The sequence below is a fragment of the Labeo rohita genome, chromosome 9, assembly GCF_022985175.1.
Source record: "Labeo rohita strain BAU-BD-2019 chromosome 9, IGBB_LRoh.1.0, whole genome shotgun sequence".
Classification (NCBI taxonomy): domain Eukaryota; kingdom Metazoa; phylum Chordata; class Actinopteri; order Cypriniformes; family Cyprinidae; genus Labeo; species Labeo rohita.
Genome location: NC_066877.1, coordinates 2,353,333 through 2,380,568, shown reverse-complemented (window position 1 = coordinate 2,380,568; position 27,236 = coordinate 2,353,333). Strand labels below are relative to the sequence as shown.

General features: G+C 35.7%; 1 protein-coding gene across 1 annotated transcript; it reads left to right on the top strand.

Annotated features, from left to right (window-relative positions):
* The first annotated feature begins 65 nt into the window (after positions 1 to 65).
* Positions 66 to 26,983, top strand: hat1 (histone acetyltransferase 1). Its single transcript, XM_051118946.1, has 11 exons — positions 66 to 156; positions 1,101 to 1,172; positions 1,256 to 1,331; positions 1,423 to 1,543; positions 8,454 to 8,633; positions 8,995 to 9,116; positions 11,908 to 12,012; positions 13,842 to 13,948; positions 16,786 to 16,937; positions 20,608 to 20,724; positions 26,434 to 26,983. Exons 1-11 carry the CDS (start codon positions 150 to 152, stop codon positions 26,599 to 26,601), a joined length of 1,227 nt encoding a protein of 408 aa, XP_050974903.1. The 5' UTR covers positions 66 to 149; the 3' UTR covers positions 26,602 to 26,983.
* The last annotated feature ends 253 nt before the right edge of the window (positions 26,984 to 27,236 follow it).

The following is a 27,236-nucleotide window of genomic DNA, read 5'->3' as shown; positions in this document are numbered from 1 at the left end:
AAACGCGTGTTGGAGCCGAATCTGATGTTGATGCGATGAGAAAAACAACGCTGTGAGATTTCCTCCAATGGCGTTAGCGAGCGGAAGCACGTGGGTAAACAGGAAGTAGTTTCGGCATTTGGCGGGTTGAGCGGAGAAGACGTGCAAAAATGGCGGGTGAGTGTGAAAACCCTCTATAATAGCGGCTGTGTTTTATTGCGGCTGCTGTTGTAAACCGTGTGTATGTATGTGATGTTAGAGCTTGAGCGGTGCTGAGTGCCGATGGCTATGAGCAGATAGATTAGAGAAACAGAGTTTTAGCTGCGGCTAAATGCTAATCAACACAGAGATGAGCAGCACATGTTTGTTTACATGATTAACTGTTTGTTTTTAATGTCAGATATACTAACACACACCGACTCACAATATCACACAGATGAAAAATCGCACATTAAAATGATCAGATATGTCGCAGTTGCAGGTTAACTCGCCGTATGCTGTGCCTATGTGAGCTGTCAGTGTAACGTGCATTAGATATGTGCATGCCTTTATATCTGACATTATTTTTGAGTATAAATCTGCTAAACAGAAGTAAAGATACATATATGTTAAAACATAGATACGTTCATTAGAAGATAGTGACATGCTGGCATACACTTGGGTCCAAAAGACTAAGCACAATAATGCAGATTTTTCAATTTAGCATTTTAGTACATTTTTGTCAATACAAATTATATGATCAGTAAAGCAAATGATACAACAAATGATATGATCAGTATGGTTGAATTGTATAGTTACAGTCAATAGTTTAAAGCACATAAAACCTGATGATCATATTTTCCAGCATGATTTAAAATGTCAAACAGCAATGGAAGAAAATCTTATTTTCTGTGCAAAGAAATTTAAGTTAGTTATATTTGATTAGTGAAGTTATTTCAGGCAGTAACATTTAAACCCCACACTAAAATCTGTGAAACTGCAGTGCAGCATCAGCTGCATTATTATATTGTATCATAAAGTAGAATCTTCATGTGTGAGTTGTGTAGTTATGACAAAAATTATAGTTTGGACGTTTTTTTGTGCTGTTATGATTGACGTGTTTCTTTGTGCCTCTCCTACAGCTGTGAATGACATGGAGAAGAAACTTGCAGAGTATAAATGCGACACTAATGAAGCTATATGTCTGAAATTAGGTAAATCATTAATCATCACTTAAAAAGAAAAAAATGTCTAACATTATAAAGAGTTGATCAAATTAATTTTTTGTCTGATGTAGTGCGGTTCCCAGAGGAAATAGATGATGAAAGCACAACGTTTCACCCTGAGTACAGTCATCAGCTGTATGGAGATGAGTATGTATCACACACCATTGCATATACTCTTATACGTGTGTTTATAAATGTAATAACTCTCTCTCTGTGTGTCTGTGTGTGTTTGGCACAGTGAAGTGGCGTTTGGCTACAAAGGTCTTCAGATCCAGCTTTACTACAGTGCAGGGAACCTGAGCACGCTGTTCAAAGTCAAGTACACGGCCAGGGTCACAGACAAGTTTGACTGTGTGGAGGTACAGCTTGTTTATTGTTTGTCCATCTATATATGTCCATTTCACTGACTTTGTTTACATGCACAGTTTCTGTAAGCATACAGTCCATTGAAAATATGCATTTACATTTGCATCACATTCTGAACAGAGTCTGCACAGGTGGGGAGCAACATTTAGTGTCATAACAGAGAGGAATGCTGTCAGAGTCAGCTGACTATAGAATCAGGCAGTTATACGGCACACCTCAGTGCATACGTGCATGCCATGTGCCTTTCCAACATACGCAGGAGTAAGCAGTAAGCAAGGGTAGGAGCCAGTCAATGCGGACTTTATGCTAACTTAAATATTTGGTGTTTTGTCATTTAATGAAAATGTTGTTTCAAATTCACCCATTTTTTGTAATATTTCAAGTCAATAACAGTATCCAACTGGCTAATATAGATTAATATACTTTTATTATGAAAATAGAGAGCATGATTTATGGAAGTCTTTAATTCTAACTGATTATTTTAAGCCATCATATGTCATCATTGTCCAGCAATAGCATGTTTAGGAATTAAAATGTTAAAATCCAGTTATTTTAGCTGTACAAAAACAGTCCATTATGCTGCTTGTTATTGCAAACTTGTATTTGATTTATAATGTTTAAATTTTGTTTTGCAGTCATAAACACACTGGTTTTATAGGGTTAATTATAGTTATCTAAATCTAAATCCATAAAAAAAATCTTCATTAAAGCATTAAAGTAAATGTTAATTTATTGAAATAAAATATAAAAAAGTGAACTTATTTTCCTTGGTTTCCAAAACAGCATGTCTCATTTTAATTTAGTTTAACTTTATGTACTAAAAGAAGTACAACTGAAATAAAAATGAACACAAACTATATAGAAAAACTTTAAAAAAGGTAAAAATGACAAAAACATACATCAAAATTGAAAAAAAACTTTAAGTAAAATGAAAAGGGAAATTATAAAACAAAAACAAATTAAAATTATTAATAAAAAATATAACAGTATCTCAATGAATATTATCAGAAAAAAGGGGATTAGGATGGGGATTTGGTTCTGTCCATCTGATGTTAATTAAACAGAGGCTAATCATACAGCCGATTGTAAGAAAGGGCAAGAATTTCACTAGAGAAAAGTCTGTCATTTCTTCAGTAAGTTGAAATATGAAATTTTAATTAAAAAACTATTAGAGAATTAAAAAGACAAAAAAAAAGCATATATTAATAATTTACAGTAAGATCAATAAGATGCATTTAGGGAATAGAAAATACATTTCCATTTCATGCCCACTAACTATATTTAGCTAAACTTACTGTAATTGTGATGATGATGATTATTGTTTTTATTAGTACACCTTGCATATATACGATTTGTGTAACTACATTCTTTATATGCTTTGATGCCTTTATATGCTTTATATGGATTCAGAAGCAAGTTTAGACTTGTTCTCTGTTGTCCTTTAGGAAACACACCACACCTGTCAATACTAGAATGCTTGTGCTCACAGTGCTGTACTCAACAAGCCAAGCAAAGAGCAAAACTGGCATTTACAGGGATTTATAATAAATAACTCTCATTGAATGAAAAGCACTCTTCAGGGGTGTTTTACAGTATTGCCACAGTGATCATCTTTTATTAGCATTAGTTTTAGCAGTGCAGTGGTGAGTGTCTGTTCTTATTGTTTACATGTTGCTGATGTGATTGGTTGGCCATGTCAAGTTAAGCTCAGTATTCGTGTTGTGATATTAGTCCTAATTATAAAGAGCAGATCACAGCTGCACTCCGGGTAATTTGATGAATTCATTTAAAAATTGGAGAGAAATTCTCTCCAAATGTTGCACAAAACCTGCTTTTTCTAGTGCTTCTTAATTAAATTTAAAAAATGTCACAGAAAATTCATCATTCATCCAAACATGTATGACTTGTGCCAGATTACAAAGGAGAAATGTTCTATCTGCTCTTGTCCAGAAATGATGCGGTTTATGCCAAGTCTTCTGTCATGCGCTAGCTTTGTGGTGGGAACAGACTGAAATTTGTGTTATGGCACGTTGGTGCCATTTTATGCCAAAAAGCATTGGTTTTCACTTGTCTTGTGACCAGAAATCATTGATGTCATTGTTTATTTCATCTTAATGCTTTAAAAAAGGGGAAATTTTAGTGATTAATGACATTTTCGTTATGTTCTTTACATAAATATATCAAATGACTTAGCAGTCATTCTCAACCTTTTTGACTCCAAGGCCTCCCCCTGTCCTCAGCAATATTTGAAAGCCTGACACTCCTAGTTTCTGGAAATTACATTTCAGAATTCAAAAAGTTTTAAGAGCTGAATGTTCTTCAGTGACTGTTCTCATGCTTTTTATTTTTTAAATATTTAGGTCTAGAAATCACACTTTCTAAAAATTTAGGGATTTAAATAAGAAATATTTTGATTCCTAGTTGTTTTAGCTTATTTTAATGCTTGTTTGTTTGTTGTATTTTAAAATACTTAAAGAGAAGTCAATTTCCACAGCAAAAATTCACAGATAATTTACTCACCCCTTTGTCATTCAAGATGTTCATGTCTTCTTTCTTCAGTTGATAAGAAATTATGTTTCTTGAAGAAAACATTTCAGCATTTTTCTCCATATAGTGGACTACATTGGTGCCCCCTAGTTTGAACTTCCAAAATGCAGTTTAAATGCAGCTTCAGAGGGCTCTAAATGATCCCAGCCAAGGAAGAAAAGTCTTGTCTAGTGTAAATGATCTAACTACGCATGCGTAGTCTGTGTAATCCGGTTCATGATAGTTAGGGTATGTCGAAAAACTCCTATCTCATTCTTCAACTTCAAAATCACCCTACTTCACAGTTTTAATTTTTTAATTTTTTTTTTTTGCAGGGCATTTGATCTTCTTTGCATGTTCACTTTGTAAACACTGGGTCGGTACTTCTGCAGGAATGTAGGATGATTTTGAAGTTGGGGAAGAAAACAAGATGGGAGTTTTTGTATTGACCAGGAAAATGCAGACATAGACAAGATGAGCACTTGAGGTTAAAAAGTATTTAAATTGTCAGTTTGTTTTGAAAATGACGGATTGTTTCGCTAGATAAGACCCTTCTTCCTCGGCCCTTCGAAGCTGCATTTAAACTGCATTTTGAAAGTTCAAAACTGGGGGCACCATTGAAGTACACTATATGGAGATGATTCCTGAAATGCTTTCCTCAAGAAACATAATTTCTTATCGACTGAACAAAGAAAGACATGAACATCTTGAATGACAAGGGGGTGAGTACATTATCTGTAAATTTTTGTTCTAGAACTGAACTTCTCCTTTAGCAATCTTGACGTCCCCATAGAAGTTTGCTAAGACTCCATGATTGAGAACCGCTGGTTTATATACATTTACATTTATGCATTTGGCAGACGCTTTTATCCAAAGCAACTTACAGTGCATTTAAAGGGACGCATTTTGCATTTTATAATTCCTTGCTTTCTCTGGGAATTGAACCCATGACTTTTAAGCTACAGGAAAGCCTGTTGCAAACTTATTCATTTTATTGTCAAGAGAGAAATTTTTTGGTACAAAAAAGAACCTTTTGTATTCTAAGAGGAAGGAAGTCATATAATTCTGGAATGAATAAATGATGCCATTTGTTTTGCTGTTTTGTTTTTTTTTTTAAATGAGGGCTGTTCCAGTAATGTTATTCACCATTGTTGAGCAGTCATATGAGTTACTGGATCTCCCTGTGTCTACTGCACACACACTTTACAGGCCTGTCTCACACCATCCCAGACTCTCATTCCAGCTAATGAAACCTTTTACAGAGAGCAGATGTGTTTAACAGACACACTGACCTATATTGTAGCTCATCCTTTCTACAGTATTAGAACAAGCTTGCTTGTGTATGTGATTGATTCAGGTAGTTGTAGATTTGTAGACCTGAACTTATTAGTATTAGAACTAATTATATATTGTGTGCTGACACCACGTGACTGTTTAGTGGCATTTCCGAATGTCTTCCACCTTTAAGCATAGCATGTAATTATAGCCGCTAAACATACTTAAGGTGTTTATTGTGTGAGGATAGTTGATTTTATTATGGCTTTTCTTTTACGGCGCTTCACCGTTGCTCATATTGGGTTCTTTTCTCATCTTTTTTTTCCTTGTAGATGAAGATGTCTTTGATTAAAAGGTTTTTTTTCAGTGTAATTGGATTCAGTGCTGTTGTTGAACCCCATCGTATAAAGAAGACGCATTCTCAAAACCAACCTTAAGACTCTGAAGAGTCTTGGATCCTTAAGCGGCGTTAGTTAATACGGGAACACCACAATGGCTCGCTTTTATTTGTGCGATTGAGCAATTTGCCTGAGAAACTGTCTGTTTTTACCATTTTCTGTCTGCTCCGTTCTTGTCGTCCTCTCTTCGCTCCCATAATGCAGTGGTACAATAGTGAGTGTTACTGAGCTGCAGGTGCACCGATCCCCTTCTGATATTAGCTGATGTCTGAATGAGCAGGAATTAGCGGCGTGTTGCATTAGCCTTTTGTCGTGTGTTTTGTGGCCGTTGTGAATGAAGAGTCCCGCGACACAAGCGAGGCCCATCACGCGGCCAAAGGGCCCTGCTTAGCAACTTAATACAAAGTGTTCTCATGTCAGCCCCGCTGGAAATGGATACAATGCAAACATGGGTGTGCATTCTGCTGGGTAAAAAAATCCCAGAGAGGGTGGAGGAGGGGGGTGGCGCTATTGTCCGCCCCCAAAGCCCGTGAATGGAGAGGGCAAACTCGTTTGATTGAGTTCGCTCACCAGCCTCAGAACACAGGAGCCTATTATACATGTCCGGGCTTTTTTTTTTTTTTTGTTAAGTCGAGATCAATTCATTAAATTTTATTGCCCGGTGAGAAGCTGGGACACATTACGGTGGGGGGAACTTCATCTGATATTCATGGTTTAAGATAAGTAGTAAATGTATTCAATTAAGTGGTCTTTCAGAGGAGGCACAGGAAGAGGGGGGCTGGAAACTCCTCAGCTGACATTGCTAATTGCCTAATGGGTCTCCTTTTTGTGCCACAAAAATATGTATTTTTTTCCTTTAATTCCTTTTTGCGCCATGCCAATCACAGCTGAAGTATAGCTTAATGACAGAACAATAGGGAATTACTCTGTTAGGGCTCTTTTGTGATTATATGTAAGGCCAAGCGCCGGGGGAATAGACGCATAACTCATAAATGTGCCACTTCAGTTTATATGATTAAATTCAGCTGCTTTCACTGTATACTAGACACAGCTGAGTTAACCGCTCTCACTCTGTGGGAGCTTGAAACGTGCTTTAGATTAAGATGAACGCGTGTTTCCTCTATAGAGATGCACACATTCTGTCTCGTGTGCGGATCTTTGCCTTTAAAGGGATAGTTCAGCGCAATATTCTGTCTTCATTTACTAACCCTCATGCTGTTTCATGTGACAAAAAGTGAGGAGTTTAGCAGAATGTTCATGCTGCTCTTTTCCATATAGTGAAATCTGACAGTAGCTATGTTTCCGTTGCCCTGTTTTTTTTTTTTGTTTTGAAGCATTGCATCAGAAATGAGTGGTGGAAATACCAAATTTCAGGAAAAAAAATCGCAAAATTGTTTTTACGCTGACTTGAAGTGGTTTTTGACGAAGGGTTCATGCGAATAATGGAAGATGGAAACGCATTTGCCAAATAATTTTCTCCATGTGCATCAAAAAAGACTGCGTGATGGGATGGCATAACTTGACTAACCAGCGGACTGATCTTGTTGCACAGCATCTGAAATGTTATGGTCATTCTTTAATGCCCAAGCAAAGTCTGTCGTCCAAGTATTTCTGTATAATTGCCTCACAGAACTGTCTTAGGCAACTGCGTTCCCAAACAGCAGGCATCCACCTCCGAAAGCAATGACCGCATTTATTGTCTTTTGTGTGCTCGCTCTGAGGCGCAAGTAATTTATTATACATGAAAATTATTATATTCAGTAGCTTCTCCTACATTTCTTAGTGATATTTAGTGCCAGTTTATCAGGAAGTGATGATTAGTTCTTTTTGACTCGTTGGATGGAAATGTTGTTTATTCTCAAATGTTTTAGGCGATATTCCAATTTTGCGCATAAGGTAAATTTGCAACTTTGGATGTAAACCCAGCTAGTGACCAGTGGTTGTTCAGTTCCTAAGAGAACAACAACAACAACAAACACAATTAAAGTTTCAAGTAATCCATGTGCCATCTTCTTCTGAAGCCATATTTAAGGCATATTTAAATTAGATGTATGTTACTATTCAAAACACTTTATTCAGCAGAGATGCATTAAATTGATCAAAAGTTACAGTGAAACATGATTTCTAAACAGGATTTCTATTTCAAAATAAGTTGCACAAAAATATGGAGTAGCACAACTGTTTTCAACATTAGTAATAAACGTTTCTTGGGCATCAAATCAGCATGTTAAAATGATTTTTTGATAGATCATGTGACACGGAAGATTGGAGTAACGATGCTGAAAATTCAGCTTTCGTCACAGGAATAAATTACATTTTAAAATATATTAAAATAGAAAGTAGTTACTTTGATTTGTAATAGTATTTCACAATATTATTGTTTTTAATGTATTTTTGAACCAATAAATGCAGGCTTGGAGAGCATAAGAAATGTTCATTTAAGCAATTGTTTTCGCATATACATTTTTTTTTCTTTTAACTGAGTAAAATTCAGTGTGACTTCAGATTTACACGGTTCTTTACATGTGATTCTTAGAGGTTTAAATATTGACTTTGCTTTGTTACTCTTGTTTGAATTGTAATATACACTGGTCTCTTACATAAATGCTGTTCTCTCATAGCAAATGTTTGTAGTTAGTCATTTGTTGAAATGTTGGTAGTTAGTCATTTAAAGGCTGCTCACTCTTTCTGTGTTTGTTCTCAGCCAGATGATGTGGAGGGCAAGATCAGAGAGATCATTCCTGCTGGTTTCTGCTGTAACACAGATGACTTCATCTCTCTCCTGGAGAAAGAGGCCAACTTCAAACCCTTCGGCAGCCTGCTGCACACCTACAAAGTTCACAATGTGGAGGCAGGAGAGGATCTCACCTATCAGATACACAAGGTACAGAGTGTCCCACAGCATGTTGAGTCACTGCTCGGACAGCTGGTAATGTCATTCAGCATTCAAACTGGAATACAGTCGAGTTTTCAGGTCATTGTAACAGGTTTGGATCACGAATAGCGAAGAGTGTTATGCTGTGGTTTTACTGATTCATGTTATTTTTTTCTCGCTCACATAGGATTTGTTACCTGCAGAAAATAAACGTTTCAGATACGGAGAAAGTCAAATGAAAGATTGTTGTATTTATAACTATGTTGAATTTAGACTTTTTGAATGTACCATGTTATGCAAAAGTGTTGTTAGGAAGTGTTGACTTTGCCACTACACATTTTACACACTTCACTGCTTTTCATGATTTCAGGTGGACATCTCGTGTCCAGGCTTCAGAGAGTACCATGAGCGCTTGCAGACATTCCTCATGTGGTTCATTGAGACAGCCAGTTTCATCGATGTGGATGATGATCGCTGGGATTTCTTCCTTGTGTGAGTGTCTAATACAGATCAGATTCAGTCTGTATCAGCATCAAGTATTCTTATATTTGTCACATTTCTTCATAATAAAAGAATGCTATAGATTCAGGTATTGACAGCATGTGAAGCCTCCTGATGATTACCACAGAAAATAATCCCTCATTTCTCAGTTTGAGAACATTTGCAAGAACCACTTTTTTTGTAATGCTTGTCTGTCTAAATGGCAAGACACAAAGCATTTAAAATAAATATACTTTTGAAAAAATAACCGCAAGACTTCATATGTTAAACATGTTTAAAAGTCTGCATCATACATGCAAGGATGTCAGAATGTGTTTACATCTACCACAGAAATGTCTGTCTGTAACTTATAACCAGCTGACTATAACAAGTCTCTCTAGTTTCACCACTAAAAGGATCATTTAGACAACTGTACAAATCAAGTAATACAAACATGTTTGTTTTTTACCATCAACTCAAAACTAAATTATTCGCTGTGGTAATTGACAGTGTGTTGCAGATACTGTTACAGTATCAGATACAGATACATTATGTACTTTCCACTTAAAGAGATAGTTTGTCCTAAATTGAACATTTTATCATCATTTGCTCATCCTCATGTTGTTCCAAATGTATGACTTATTAGATAATTCAGGTAACTTATTAGATAACCTATTCGATAACTTATTAGATTATCTGTCTGTCTTTAAAGTCTGTGTTTTTTAATTCATATAATTCACTGGTAATCAGAATGGTTTGGTAACCAACATTATTTAGAATATCTTCTTTTGTGCTCTGCTGAAGAAAGTCATACAGGTTTGACACAAGGGCCGTAAATGATGACAACATGTTAATTTTTGGGTTAGCTATGCCTTATGCCCTATGCAGATCAGGGTAAGAGTAATAAAGTTGTTTTTTAAGGACCTTTTTTACCACTTGATATGAATTAGGGCTTTACAGTGCAATTTGCGACTGAAAACTACTTCGTGCGACTATGAAAAATATTTAGGAGCACCAGTGTGAAAAAGGTTTCTGTGTGTTTTTGCAACGTTGAGTAATGTATCACAGACATATCTCACAAGTCCTTTAATAAACAAAGTGTAGAAAGAGTGTAAATAAGAGATTCATTATGCAGTGTAGAGAGCTTTGTTGATTATGATGGAACCTTCTGAGATTGCGATGATCTAAGATGAGTGACGGCTTTTAATGATTTTTAAGGGAGTTTATAAATGAGATATTGATTTAATGCAACAGTTAAATAAACAAAAATTAATATTAAGTGACATTGTCTGACTATTGCCTGATTTTGTCGTCAAAAGTAGTTTAAAACAGGTCGCAACTGAGCCGCTTCGCATGTCCATTCAAACACAGCGGTGTTTTCTTTATGAATAACGTCCGTTTTTAAACTAATCTACTGATTCAATTTCTCATTCATAAAGACAGTCTCTTGCTTTATTCCTGAATGAATAAGCTGTTCGAACAAATCAAATGAACGAATGATTCAGTGTTAATATCAGTGATTTACCGCCACCTACTGGCAGTTTTAGTTTCATATTTTAAATATCTTTTCAGTTATTTAAGTCATTTCTATAGTCAAAATTTTAAATTTAAAACATTAATCTCAACATGAATTTATGAATGAGCCTCATTAAACATGAAAATACACCTTCAAGCCACTTCTGTGTTGTTCTGTGCCATCTCTGTAGTACAAATACATTTATTTTTAAATACATTTTAATTAATTACTGATTTAATTTGATTGGCAACTTACTCTTATTCTACTTGTTATTATTCTGTTCTGTTTTAATTAGAAATTTGAAAAAGCTTATAAAATATATGTATATATATATTTTTTTAAATTTGGGATAAAAGATGACACTTATAATAAAGTTAGAAAAATCTCATTACAAAGGTAAAAACAAAATACAAGTGTCAAATATCACCTTGTAATGGAAGGCTGGGAATTTTGATCAGATTTTTTGATTACTGATTAGAAGGTGCTCCTTAAAAGAAAAGTAAGCGTAGAGCCCTGTGAATGTAATACCTGGGTCCAAAACCAACTGATAACCAGTGACAGAGAAATGCTAAATAAAAGGTCTCTCAGATATATCTAGATTTATTCTTTGAATAAATGTAACTTGTTGGCAGCAAAAATAGAAATCAAGTGCTCTCACAAAGCCAGCGAGTGCCGATAAGAAGGTAGTGTCAATTAATAGTGAACAGTAACTTTCTGAACAGTGGGTCTCTCTCACACTCGCACACGTGTAAAGCGTCCGAACGGGCCCAGTTACGTCTCTCCTGCCTTTGTGGGGCCTGTGGGGCCAATTATCAGGCTGCTTTAATTATATTTTCTCCTGCATTGAGGCAAATTGTTGATCTGGCAAGAGTTTCCTTTGTGTTGTTTGTCTCGTTTCTTTGCTCTTGTGTTTCTTTCTTTCTTGAGTCAGGCCAAGAGGCTGAATTGAATGTTGTTGTCTTTTGAAACGCTGAATGAAGTCTCCAGTGGTAGTGAAGGGGACTCTGCCTGTGTTTTCTTTGCTTTGGCACCTATTAAAACAGACAATGGGCAAATGGACTGGAGTGATGTGAAGAGGCTAGATGCCTGCCTCTCTGCTCTAAGTTGCAGTGCACCAATTAAGTGCATAATGCATTCAGTGTCTCCAGCAGGTGCAGCGACAGGCCACTGGCCCTCCGCAGCGTGTTCGCGGTGACGACGGGGGGGGGTCCGGTGCATGGGAGCGTGCCTACGATTGACCTGCCTGCCTTTGTCATCTCTCTCTCTATCTCTCTGTCTTTCTTACAGATTCGAGAAGTACAATAAGGATGGAGAGACCCTCTACGCGACGGTTGGCTACATGACAGTGTATAATTACTACGTATACCCAGACAAAACCAGACCACGTGTCAGGTAATTACTAAGGAAGCACGTGCCCACTATCTGCTTTATTCTGCGAAAAAAGGAAAAGAAAATTACACATCTCTCTCTCCCTTGTCCCTAAAACTCCCAAATTACCGTCTTGCATCTCTCGTGTGCCAGCCCCTCTCTGGGTATTATAAGACCCACGAATTCAGCATCACCCGCCCGAAAGCTCGTTTTGAAAACGAGTCTAATGTATTGATTGGCAAGACGCACTAACGTTTCATTACGTTGGCCACTGCTGAATGAACACATATAACCTTTCGCAGACTGATGATATCATTGCTTACTGTATTTGAGAATATTTTCAGCAGCTAAAATGAGGCGGATGAAAGTGTGACCGTCTCTATTAGTAATTCTCAACTAGTGGGTCGCAACCCACAATGAGTTCTGATAGCATGGGAAAAACCGTGCTAAATGCAAATAATAAATTGCTACTAAGCACATAATCGTATGTAGAACGAATGGTAGAATAAACAGGATTATCAACTTTTTAATGGCAGGACAAAACATCCATTCCTTTTGCTGTTGATGTCAAAGGTCACACATCCATTCACTCTTTCCCTTGGTAATATGGCAAATACTGTGTAATGTTTGTTTATGCACGTATTAATTAGCTAGTGGTGTCATATTTGATGTGCAAATATATTAGGTCCTTAATTTCTATCATGATCAAAACTTTGCTGAAAACTCTGTTTACTCAATCTACCACATGCCTTATGTCATCTGATCGATTGAGTTTTTTAGCAAGTAAAAGTTATTTTTAAATTGTAAAAACATCCCCCTTAAGGTTGATTTTTATAAACTGAACATAAAATTAACACTTTACAGTAAGGTTAATTAGTTAACAACTTAAGTTAACATAAACTAAGAATCAACAATTCTTCTGCAGCGTTTATGCATCTTAATGTTAATTTTAGCATTTTCTAATGCATTATTAAAATCCCAAGTTGTGTTTGTTGACATTAATTAATGCACTGTGAGCTAACACGAACAAACAATAAACGTCTGGATTTTTATTAACTAAAAATTAACAAAGATTAATAAATGCATTAAATTTATTAAATGTATTGTTTTTATTAAATCATAAAAAATGTATTGTTCATTGTTCGTTGATGTTAGTTAATACATTGACTATTGTTTACAAATGACACCTTATTGTGAAGTGTTACAAATTATATTTTATGTTGATACTTCAGTATGAACACCTACTGGGCTAATGCAGCTTAGGTTTACTTGATTTTCCATACAGTCATCATTGTATTGCACTGCATGTTTTGTCCCTACAATAAAACCTACAGAGCTTTGATCATAAAACTAAACATTATATCATCTTACTAAGATTCTAGTGGGAGATATGAGTGACAACTTTATATGCATTTATAAAATGTATATGCAGGTCATGTAAGTAGTCTGTTATATTGTTATAAATATTTCATTGATTTATATTACAGGCTATCAGAATGTAATCTTTTTGGCAATGTAAGTATTAGAAACTGCAGAAAGTTTGAACAACATTAAGGTGTTTTTTATAAATAATTTTATGTGATTAACAGTTTTGTTATGGTGTTGACTCACTTGATGTTCAATGTGAAATGTTGGTCTTTAAGCAAAACCTCTGGTCTATAGTGTCAGTTTCAGTAGATTCTGTAAAGTCAGTAGTGTAGTGTGCGTCTGAAGGGTGCTGGAGGTGTAACAGACCTCTGTGTTTGCAGAACTGTTGCTCAAGAGCTCTAACCTTAAATTGGTATTGTGCCTAAGCATCTTCTCTCCTGTGAACCGTCACTAAAGCTTTTGTGTGTGTATGTGTGTGTGTGTAGCCAGATGCTGGTCTTGCCACCATTCCAGGGAGAAGGCCACGGGGCTCAGCTATTAGAGACAGTCCACCGATATTACTGCACTTCTGCTAAAGTACAGGACATCACAGGTATGAGCCGACACAGACGGCTAGATTAAACATTTGTGATCTTTTGTGTGACCGCAAAACCAGTCTTAAGTAGCACGGGTGTATTTGTAGCAATAGCCAAAAATACATTGTATGGGTCAAAATCATTGATTTTTTTACTTTTATGCCAAAAATCATTAGGAAATCAAGTAAAGATCATGTTCCATGAAAATATTCTGTAAATTTTCTACCGTAAATATATAAAAACTTAATTTGTGATTAGCAATATGCATTAAGAACTTCATTTGGACAACTTTAAAGGTGATTTTCTCAATATTTAGATTTTTTGCAGCTCAGATTCTGTTATTTTGAGCAGTTTATTTCTATTTTTATTGAGGTTATTACTAGAGGTCTGCACGGGCTTTAAACTGAAACCTGAACCAGGTCTGCACCCGAGATTGTCTGACCCGACCCAACGCAACTCGAGCGGCACTGTTAAATTTAGAGCTCAAACCCGAAATTGGTTTTTTATAATGAATAACTTTTTAAATATGCTGTATTTTGCGATTGCATGCAACGGCCAGTAAACAAATACGAAGAAAGAGTTTCATTAAGGCTCACGGCTGGTTCAACATACAAGGAAAAGATAATAAGTACTTACCAGTTTTGAAATTTTATAATAAATTCCACCAATTTTTTTTAATGGTTGTAACTACAAGATCATAATTCTTTCATTGTGCAGTTTTCGTTGTAAACTATAATAAGTTTTCCTGATTGCTGTATCGCAATCATTGCTCTCAACTTGCCAACAGAGAGATCAGGGCAGGCACAAGAGCAAAACAGATCTCAACAGATGGCAAATAAAAGTTATATAAGGGATAATCCATCTAGCATGAGCCTTAAAATATTTTAATGCACGACTTGGAGGCAAAGGATAAAAATTACGGTCATTTTCGTCAGTTATGGCACATTCTAGCATTCTGTATTCTTTAAATCAAACACAGAGGTGAAATGTGGTAATATCACATTTATTTAAATTAATTATTAATTATAACATTTATTTGAATTAATTAGCCAGAGAGAGGGGAATGAAAGTTGTGTGTGATTACCTGCGTCTGTGCGTCTCTCTCTCTCTCTACAATCAATGAAGCTGAGTTTAGTTACAACGATTTTACCCACTCGTTGCTGAGAAATATAATGTAGCGAGTCAGTATCGATGCTATTTTATTAGCTAATAAAAGTTTCTCTGCGCCACAGTGTTTCTGTGTTTGCACTGCACGTTCTCCGATCTCTCTGTGCAAGTAATGTGTGTGCGTGCGTCAGTGAAAACATAGCCTGCTGCATATAGTTTTACCTTGGCTACAAACCCGAGCCCGACCCGAACCTGAAGCTATTCGTTAAATATTAACCCAAACCCGACCCGAAACCCGAGAGAATTTTGGGACCTCTAGTTATTACTAGGACGTTTTATTACTAGTGGTGTTGGTCAGGATCACTATTACTATTTCTCATACTTAAAGGCTTGAACCAAACCATTAATGCTAAGTATTATCATTTGGCTTATAACTTGTCCCACACAATGGTACCCCTGGAAGACGATAAAGGTGTTAACAGTGTTTAGGTTAAAAACAGTCACAACAATACAGTATAGATTTATAACGTCGGCCATCGTTTGGCCCTAACATAATTTTATTATCCATTATATATAATCTACATTATTGCACAGCCCGCTGGATTATTGCTGACTGCTGAATTAATTTATTTCAGATTAACCTACAGCCTCTTTATTCTCAAATGATAAAATATTTTCTATAATCTCTATATATTTATTTATTTTATTTAAGTGGCTGTGTAATAAGTGGGACAATGTAAAGTCTTCACTTTGTGTCAGGGTTCTTATCAAGCTTTTGGGTTTATTTCACAACAATCAATGGCTAACATAAACCTTTTTAGGCTGTCTAAATTTTACATGCATTATTGCAGCCAAAAATGACAACATGAAAGTTCTAATACAGTCGATTGTAATTACGCTTGTTTCTTTCTTGATTTTGATCTTGGAAATTCTTTGCAAATGGTTTTATCTGAATAAAAAAATTATTAAAGCCTTGTACCATTAGAGCGTGTTTTCAGAAAGCCAACCTGTATGATCACACCTCCATTCTAATGATATTCTGTGTGTGAAAGGGAGAGAGGGCAAAGTGTTGTGAATTTCTTTTGGTAAGGCAGTTGTTGCTGTTGAGTTGCTCTGCCTTCAGTTTTGGGGAGGTGAAGGGATGTGATGTTAATTGCCGGCAGTTTGCTGCTGAAATGTGCTGGCCACATGCTGCCACTCACTCACCCCCTCAACAAAGACACAATTATTCAGAAAGAGAGAGAGGGGGGGGGCGACCACACTCTACCAGATCTACCAGCACTTTCAGTTTTCTGTTTATTTCTCTCTCTCTCTGTATAGAGATATATTTACTGAAGTTTAATATATTAAGACACTTTTTAAAACATCTTTGTTTTAATGCTCCTGTGTTTGTGAGGCAGTGAGGTCAACTTTAGACTAATAGTTTAATCCTGAATTTTATAATGCCAGCAACATCAATGACAATATCTTATTCAGTATATCACCCAACCCTAAACTCTGTCTCTGTCTCTTCAGTCAGTGACTAATTACTAGTCAGTAGTTTAGTAAGTCTTTGTTCCCCTGATTACCAGAATAAACATGCATTTAGCTTAATTTTCACCAGTGATGCATTCGGCAGATGTAATCAGTGTTTTCATGAAGGTTGAGTTATGTCTGTCTGGCGTCAGTGTCTTTATACTGTATTTTACCAGTTGAAAACTTTGAAGACTCTCATGAGTTGACTCTTTCTTAATTGTCTGCTCTGCAGCGGAGGACCCGTCTGAAAACTATGTGAAGCTGAGAGATTTCGTGCTGGTGAAGCTGTGCTTGACTCTGCCATCCTTCTCCAGTGAGAAACTCTCTCAGGGCTTCAGTGAAGAGATGGTGTCTGAGGCCAGAGAGAAACTCAAGATCAACAAGGTATAGCATCCCTTGCAGCTTTACTTACTAAATTCTTCCTTTTTATTGATAGAAATAGTCAGGAAAAAAACACAGCAGGGAATGAGATTGCACCACAGCTCAGTGACCTTTTTAGACCCTTAATGATTTAATGTGCATTTCACTATTAAAGACCAAGAGTGTGACAACCAAATATCACCTGTTTTCAAGCCTCTTTCAATAGATTAATTCAAATAAATCAGTTCTTTTGAACTGTTTGTTTCAGTAAAATCATTGTTGTGTGATCACTAAAAACAGTTCTGTCACATTTTGTGCCTTAAAATGTTTTAGTTTAAAATATGTGTAACACTGTTTATTTTACATGGTTATATTGGTGCATATAAGTTGAATTAATTAGTCATTCCTTGTTTATATTTTCAGAAACTGAAAGGTTATATAGGTTTTTTTTACTCCCATTTTGTATTTTGAATGCACTTTTAAACAACAGCTTGCCAAAAAACCCTGAAAGTTTTAAATAATTTCAGATCAAACTTGAAGATACTGTATTTAACATATTTTTCCAGCTATTTTACCTAGACCTTTTATTGCCGTGTTTTTTGAAGCTTTTGATGCTGTGTACTGTAGATGAAAAAGCCAAGTAATTATACAGTTAATTTTACAAAGAGTTTGTGCATTTATATATAGAGGTAATGGTTTTGTCCTGATGGGTTTTCAACTTGTAATGCCCCTCAAGGTAGGAGTGAACATCCGTTTCCTCTGGAGGCCGCTGGCCATTAGCAGGTAGTGAGTGGGAGTGGGCCTAACAGTGACCCCTGTGGGACTCCTCTCTCTCGCCACTCCGGCCACTCTTTAACTGCTCCAATTATAACCCAGCATCTCCTTTTATGCCCCACAATCCCCTCTGTTCATGTTGTTTGTGAGTGATTATCTCAGGGTGGTGCCAGTGGCATGGCCAGGCAAAATGCTTGGCTCTCCATACTACCCTAGTGGGAACTGCGTGAGGTATGGTGGACCTCTCGGAGTCATGGTTACTGAAGGAGTCATGGTTACAGATTCAGAATAGCACGGGAATCCCAGAACAAGATGCTTTTAACCCCAGAGAATTGGACAAGGTTAAAGAGTCAATCCGAAATTGCTGCTTTTTACTGTTACCAAACTGCATTACTCTTCTCAATTTAAAGTTAGCACATGGAAGTTACACCTTATTGTAATGTGATGTAAGATTTTATGTTTGATTAGAAACTAATAATTTAATCATCTATGTTTTTTTGCCCTTATCAGCAAAACAAAAGGCTTCTAAGAAAACTTAGGGAAGTTACCTACATAGCACAGTGAACATTATTTCATATGATTAATGATGTATGATGTTCTTCCTTTGATTTAGGTTTTGACTTTTACATGTGTGTATGTCATAGCTTAGGCTTTATGGATAGCATCAGTGGCACACTAACAGTTTTCAGGAATTTCCGATATACTGCCATGCAAAATGTTGGGATCTGTAAGATTTTTAATGTTTTTTTTTTAATTTTTTTTTTAAGAATTCTCTTATGCATCTTATGCATTCTTATTGGAACCTGTGATTCTTTTTTTTTTCAGGATTCTTTGATGAATAAGTTAAAAAGAACATTTTTTTCAAAATATAAATATTTTCTAACAATATAAGTAATTGCTATCACTTTTTATTAGTTTACAGTTGAGGTCAAAAGTTTACATCCCCCTTTCAGAATCTGCAAAATGTTAAATATTTTACCAAAATAAGATGGATCATACAAAATGCATGTAATTTTTTTTATTTAGTACTGACCATATTTCACTTAAAGAAGTTTACATACAGTCCACAAGAGAAAATAATAGCTTAATTTATAAAAATGACCCAGTTCAGAAGTTTATATCCCCTTGATTCTTAATACTGTGGTGTTACCTGAATGCCACAGCCAGTGATAATTGTTCATGAGTCCCTTGTTTGTCCTGAATGGTTAAACTGCCCGCTGTTCTTCAGAAAAATCCTTCAGATCCCAAAAAAATCTTTGGTTTTCACACTGAGGACAACTGACTCATATGCAACTATTACAGAATGTTTTTAAATGCTCACTGATGCTCCAGAGGGAAACTCAATGCATTAAGAGCCAGGGGTGAAAACTTTCGAACAGAATGACAATGTGTACATTTCACAAATGTCATATTTTTTCATTTAGTACTGCCCTTCAGATGCTACAGAAGATGTTTCCCAGAAGACAAAAAGAGTTAAATTTACCTTGATCTTCAAATTAAAATTATTTCACCGCCCCCCCCCCGTGGCTCTTAATGCATTGTTTTTCCTTCTGCAGCGTCAGTGAGTGTTTGAACCATATGAGTCTCTCAGTTGTCTTCAGTGTGAAAAGATGGATCTCAAAATCATACAGTCATTGTTGGAAAGGGTTCAAACACACAAAAATGCTAGAAAAACAAAGACATTGTAGGACCTGAATGATTTTTGTAAAGAACAGCTGGCAGTTTAACTGTTCAGGACAAACAAGGGACTCATGAACAACTATCACTAAACAAACAAACACAGCTGTGGATCATTCAGGTAACAACACAGTATTAAGAACTTTTGAACTCATTTTTATAAATTCAGCTATTATTTTCTCTTGTGAACTATATGTAAACATCTTTTATGTGAAATATCTTATTCAGGTCCGTACTAAATAAACAGTAACATGCATTTTGTATGATCCCTCTAATTTCGGTAAAATAATTCACATTTTTAATGATTCTGAAAGGGGGATGTAAACTTTTGACCTTAACTGCAACACATCCTTGCTGAATGAAAGTATTATTTTCCTTAAAGAAAAGAAAGAAAAATTGACAGACCACAGACTTTTAAATGGTAAATTATATGGTCAAAAAAGATTTATAATGTTCTTTTTAATGTTCTTTTTTTGTTTATTAAAGAATCCTGAACAAAAGTATCACAGGTTGTAGCAAAATATTAGGCAGCACAACTGTTTTTAGCGTTGATGATAAATCAGCATATTAAAATGATTTCTGAAGGATCGTGTGACACTGAAGACTGGAGTACTGATGCTGAAATTTTAGTTTTGCATCACAGGAATAAATTACATGTTAAAATATATTCACATAGAAAAAAATATTTCACACTATTGCTGTTTTTACAGGATTTTGTACAGGATCAATCTTACTGATCCCAGACTTTTAAATGTCAGTGTAAAGCTTTGCTAGATCTTGTCACTTGTATCACTCAGTGCTCTCTTTATTTTCACATAAAATCATTTAAAGCCAATTCAGTATTTCATTTTCAGGTTTTATTGTTTTGGAAAACAATGTAATTGAATAAATATTGCACAGTTGGCTTGTCATTATCATAAAATAAACCCCCTCAGGGTGATAGAAGACCCCTTGGCTTTGTTTTATAATCATCCTATCTGTGTTTATTTTGCAAAAATGATGGGCTTCCTGAACTCTACTCACGGGAATTGGTAACGCATAACCAGACTTTCAACTGAAAGTAGTCCCGCCGTAATTTGAATCAAACATTTTACTAAAGAATTCATGCAAGTGCTTTTAAAGAGAATCTGACCCTCACAAGATGCCACAGATGCTGTCCTCAAACTTTGTTGAAAAAGCTTGAATATTTGTTTAAAGAAACAAATCTTTACAGTATGTTTCTCGTCTGCTGTCTAACTTTCAGAAACATGCACGCCGTGTTTATGAAATTCTGCGCCTCAGAAACACAGACATGAGCGATGAAGAGAAAGCCAGAGAATTTCGCTTGGAAGTGAAAAAAAGACTCTATGGACCATACAGAGTAAGTGTGTGTGCTTTACTTGCTTATGTTTGGTCCATCCCTGTTTGTCTACGTTGACTGACTGCTTTTAAGAAGCAGAATGACTGCAATCTGGCTTAGTACACAGAGTACATTACCCATTAGGCGTAACTGCTACAACTCCCATGCAATGATTAGTCAGTCATAAAGCGCAGAGAGCGGAGCCTGAGCTTCGTGTGCTGAACATGGATTTCAAGAAACAACAAAACAAGTGAAGTCTTGCCAAAACAAACCCCGGCCGCGACTGCCAAGGCTGGCCTGCTTGTATAACATTCTCCAAACCGCACAGCTCAAACTACAACATGTGAAATGAAGCATTTCTGCACTTCAAAGAGAGCTGCACATTTCTAGGCCTGTTTATATGTGCTATATAAAAATGAACAGAAACAAAACTCTTTCAGGGCTGCTGTTCTGATATTCTGCAGTCTTTGTCTGCTATAATTTATTCATTGAGTGGCGTGAATAGTTTGCGCCGTTTCCTGTGTGATCCTCTCACGCGGTGTTAAGAGCGAGAGGGACCCGAGGCCTCGGTCTGGGTTTGTTTGAGGGTATAATGGCTCACACCGGGCGGCAGCCGCAGTCTCCACATCCACACCACGAGCTCCATTCACAACAAGTGTCATTATTACAGATTTGCATCTGATTTAAGCGGAGCCATTTAGCAGGGAGAATGCAGCACCCAGTCACCTGCACACGGACTCTCTCTCTAATCCGCTCTCTCTGCATGAAGACACGCTGCGGTTGTGTATCTCAGGACCGGAGCTGTGCAATGTCACGAAATTCTTTTGACCTCAATAGTTATCCTTCTGCAGGCTTGTGTATATGTTATAGTTATCATTTAAACGCACTGTATTTTTAATGTCTTAAGTAGTTATCCTTAAGCCCACACAACCCCTGCACTGATTATCAGAGAAATAAAATCTATGCATTATCATACTGGCCAGAATATTTAAAGAAATACACTACTGTTCAAACGTTTGGCCTCAGTAAGATTTTTTTATTTTTATTTTATTTATTTAAATAAATTAATACCTTTATTAACTATCCATTAATTGATCAAAAGTAACAGTAAGTCTTTTGTAATGTTACAAAATGTATCTATTTCAAATAAATGTTGATTTTATATTTAAAAAAAAAAATTAATTTACTATTCAACAATAAATTCTTAAAAAAAAAAAAAGCAGCATAATCATTTTAATTGAAAACAAAAAACATGTTTATTTATTTTTTTAAAGTTTGATTTCTTTCTGTGGAACACAAAAAAAGACTTTTTCATGATTCTCGCACAAAACTGTGTATCATGTCTTCAGAAGTTATGGAATATAGCATATGAGGTGCTTCTAGAATTATTTTATGATGTTTTAAGGGCCCTATGAAATCTGTTTTATTTTTTTGCCAAATTTCGTTTTTTTTTTTCCCCAAATTCCATTTTTTTTCTCTGTTTTAATTTTTTAAGATTCAGTTTTTTCCATTTTAAATTTTTCTGAGCTCTTTTTTTTAATGATTAATTACATTTTATTACATTTTTTAAATCAAAACGCAAGTCTAATTAATTAAAATTATGAAACATGCAAGTTAACATCAATTTATTAAACAAAATTTGTATTTTTTTCTCACCGTTTTATTGTTTCCAAATTCTGTTTAAGCATGTCTGATTATTTGAATGCATAACTTTAATTTATTAAAGTTTATTTCTACAATATTAAAAATTTTTCTGGTTATCAAATGAGGGCATAAAATATAAATTTAATTTATCTTTTAATCAAATGAAACTTAAACAAGCTTTATTTTTTGACAAGTTACTAATAAAATTAAAACATGAAGAAAAAATGTATATATACTCAATCTTTTTGCTTTAATATGTAAAGATACTAGTCCATATCACGATTTGACTTAAGTGCAATGACCTACTTTTGATTAATTCATCCAGACTTTGACAAATTCCATGACATTATGCTTTATACAGTAAATTCCGGTTTTTTTGACTGGATTCTGCAATTCCGTCTGCGGTTTTCAAATCTTCTTCGGAGCATATGTTGTCATTACTGTATATTTTCATTGTATGGAGAAGAGCGGCGTGAACATTCTGCTGAATTTCTTTTTTTTGGTTCCACAGTAGAAAGAATGTCAGACAGGTTTTTGGGCTTTTGTTTTTACAAAATTCTGTTGCCAAATATTTTGTGCAGTGGTCTTTATCTTTTCATCTCATTGCGTTTATATTTTAACTGAGTTAGCTGTTTCTTTTCGCTGCATGTGTCTTGATTCTCCTTGGAGGTTGTGGTGATATTAGTTGATGTGTTGCAGATAATGTGGTTTGATATGGTATGTGCTTTGGTGCTGAAGCTCCAGCAGCGGTAATGTGTTGGATCAGAACCGCTCTCATGATGAAACTGTCCAGGACAGACAACTCTGACAGCAGAATAACCACATACACACCAGACGAAAGAGACAGAGCCAAAGAAAGAGTGAAAAACATGAGGCTGGAAAGGAAATAGAGCGGGATCTGCAGACCATATGCCTCTCTCTCTCTGTTTTCTGGAGGTCTCTTTACTCAGAATGTGTTGCAGATTTTCCTTTCTTCACAACAGATTGTCTGTGTGTGGATGCAGGTAGGGATGTAGGAGTTGATTTATTAATAATGAACATTGCCCAATACTTCAATACAGACTTGCTTGAAGTTCTCACAATATCAGTAAATTGTTCTTTGGTTAATATTATATAAGCTGGAAGAACATATTTTTTCCTTTGGTGTTATCTTATGGCAGTTCCTGCTGAAGACTTGCTGAATAACTCCATGTAGAAAACCGAAGGCTGTCTTTTTGCACCCCTGTAGCCAATAAATTCATTAAACACCTTACATTTGGGTATTTAAGACAAGTTGGAGGTTAACCTGACTTTAAGAGGTTATATATGATCATTAAGGCCTGGAATTTTTTAAAAAAAAAAAAGCATACTTTTTCCGCTTATTTCAGTTAATGTCAGAAAACTAGTGAGCTAAGCCAGTTGTAGAACTGACAATGTTGTGTAAACATAGCTGAAGATGCAAAAAGAGGAACAGATGAACCAAAGAGAACCAAATCAATTGAGTGAGTCATTTATTCTGGACAGCTCCAATTGATTCAAACTCATGACTTTGATCATTCATTTCAGTCGATTCGGTAGCAAAAACCAAATCAAATTAAAAGAGCCATTCATTTTCGAATTTCAACATCGCTTGTAATGATTTTAAAAAGCACAAAGTTATGGGTGAAATGGAGCTTTTTGAAACTCTGAATCAGTTAAACCATTGCGTTTCAAAATGATTTACTGTTTCGAAGTGCTCTAATCAGATCGTGCATCACAAATAATTTGTTTCAGATCAGGATTTCAAATCGTGTACCGTGAATCATTTAATGTAGATCGAGACTTCGGACTGGGTTCGCGAATCATTTGACTTAGATCTGGATTTCAAATCACGTATCGTTTGATTTAGATCAGAACGAGTTTGTGAAATATTTCGCGAATTGAATGATTCAAATGAAATGATTCGCGATTTGAGTCCTGATTTAAAATGATGGTTTGCAAATCATTATTCACATCAGGACTTCGGAGCTGGGAATGCAAAGATTTTGCTTTAGATCAGAACTTGAGAGTGTGGATCACAAATCATTTGATTCAGATTGAAATGGGTTTGTGAATAATTTTGTGAATTGAATGATTCAAATCAAACGATTTGAGTTCTGATCTGAAATGGTGTTTTGCAAATCGTTATTCAGATTGGGACTTCAGAACATGAATCGCAAATCTTTTGCTTTAGACTGGAACTTTGGAGTGTGGGTCGCAAATCATTTGATTCAGATCGAAAAGGGTTTGTGAATCATTTTGTGAATTGAATGATTAAAACTCATATGGTTCACAATTTGAGTCCTGATCTGAAATGATGGTCAGCAAATCATTCAGATCAGAACTTCGGAGAGTACATCGTGAATCATTTGATACAGATCGGAAAGGATTTGTGAATCATTTCACGAATTTGGAATGATTCAAATCAAATGATTTGCAATTTGATTTCTGATCTGAAATGATGGTTCGCGAATCATTATTCAGATTGGGACTTTGGAGAGTGGAACACTAATCTTTTGCTTTAGGAGCATGGATCATGAATCATTCTATTCAGATCAGAACGGGTCTGTGAATCATTTCACTAATTGAATGATTCAAATCAAATGAATTGCGATTTGAGTTCTGGTCTGAAATAATGGTTTGCAAACCATTATTCAGATTGGGACTTTGGAACGTGGAATGCAAATCTTTTGCTTTAAAACGGAACTTTGGAGCGTGGATCGCGAATCATTTGATTCAGATCGGAATGGGTTTGTGAAACATTTCTCGAATTGAATAATTCAAATCAAATGATTTGTGATTTGAGTCCTGATCTGAAATGATGATTCGTAAATCATTATTCAGATCAGGACTTCGAAGCGTGGATCATGAATCATTTGATTCAGATTGGAACGGGTTTGTGAATCATTTCACAAATTCTGAATAATTCAAATCAAATGAAATCATTCTAATCTGAATTGATGGTTCACAAATCATTATTCAGATTGGGACATTTTGTTTTATTAGTATATTTTTATTTCTGTATTTATCTTTTTTGAATTTGAAATAGAAGAGATTGTTTGATAAGTGAGATCTCTGATTGAAGAAATTGAAAAAAAAGTTTTAGTTTGAAAAGTTTTAGAAAGTTCTTGAATTTCATTTTACAGTATCTGTACGGACCCTGTTAGGGCAATCCTAAATAAGAACATTTCTGATAAATATTTTGGGGAATACAGAATATTCTTAACTTTATGCTTACATTTTGTGAGTTTTGTTCTGAAGAATGTCTTGTGAATCTGGCCTCAGTACTTTTGACATCCCTAGATTTGCACAGACTGTCTGCAGTGCTTTAGCACTCACTAAAAGATTACACAATAGAGCTGTTCAGACGTGATATCAGTTGGTAGACCGACCCGACAGGCTAATTTCACCATGGCTTCTCTCTGGAATTTCCCATAGGTTTTCAATAGTGGTTTTGACATTTGTGTATTATAAATGACACACAGAAATACCTCAAATATAAAGTTTAAAGCTGCTCTTATTTTTTTATGGTAGTTATATAAGGACAGCAGTGGTTGGCTGATTTGTCATGCATGTAAACTCCCTTAAATGTTATGCTCCTGTTAGCAAATTATGTTTTAGAAGTAGATTAACTGAGAAATCAGGTGATCGATGGCTTGCTTACAGTTGTCACTGCTTATAAACCTGAGATAGGAGAAAGTAATTAATACTTTGTATGTGAAAAACTAATGAAGATTATTGAAATAATGGGTTTAGCAACTGTTCAGTGAATATTTTATATATTTAGTGAATATGTGTGTGTGTGAGCGCTTTCTTTTGAATTCGTCTTCCATGAGACTTGTTTCTGTGCCAAAGCCTCTCAACAACCTTACAGACTCAATTTTGTTCACGGTTCTTTTATTTCTCTCCTCTTTCTCTCGCTGTGTTTTTATACATGAAGTTGAGCTGTGATGTAATCAGATTTGCCCTGGGGTTTCTGTTCAATGGCAGGTTTTGGATGGGATCGGGTGAGCTGCTTTGCATCTTATTTTCTCCTGCGCTGTACTGACACCTGTTTACTTTCTCCCAACACTTTTGCCTTGTGTGTAGAAAAACCAGCGTGAGCTGACTAAGATGCGAAAATGTTTGAGGCCAGAGGAGTTGGCGTCACACATCAGCCAGATGGACACGACACTGCAACACGAGGAGCTGGAGAAAAGCTACCAGGACGTGCTGGCGGAGTATCGCAGAGTCCTGGAGCGACTGGCTCAGGCGTGAACACACGGAGACTTCTGCATAGTCCTGGAAAGACTGGCCCAGACACACACACACACACACACACACTGTTCTATTGCATTGTATCCAGTGTTAATAAGGGTTAAAACGTGACACATTTGCATTTGTTACTTGTGAGATAGACAGATGATGGGCAGTTTTCACATAGTGAGAGGTGAGTGCATTGGTCTACTGTGAAGATGATGAACTCTGAAGTTTTTTGAGCTGATATTGTTATTGGTTTTTCCATCAAACATTTTCCTTAAAATGTAAAAATGTAGATTTTGAAGCACTTCCTATGAAAAACAAATAAAATGTTTTGTATATTGCTCAAATGTATCTCTTTGGTGAAGTGTCTAAAATAAAAAGATCCTCATTTTACTTATCAGTCTGTAACCTTGAACTGTTTGATGTTAAGGTGTTTAAAACGTGCGCAACACAGTAGTTTGGGGTAAGAAATTAGTATTTTTATTCAGAAAGAATGCATTAAATTGATCAAAAGTGACAGTTTTGGCTATTTTTGTTGCAAAATAAATGCGCTTCTTTTGGACTTTCTATTCCAAGAAATTCAATTTATTCATTCATTCATTCATTGTTTACACTTTACAATAAGGTTCATTAGTTAATTATTTTAGTTA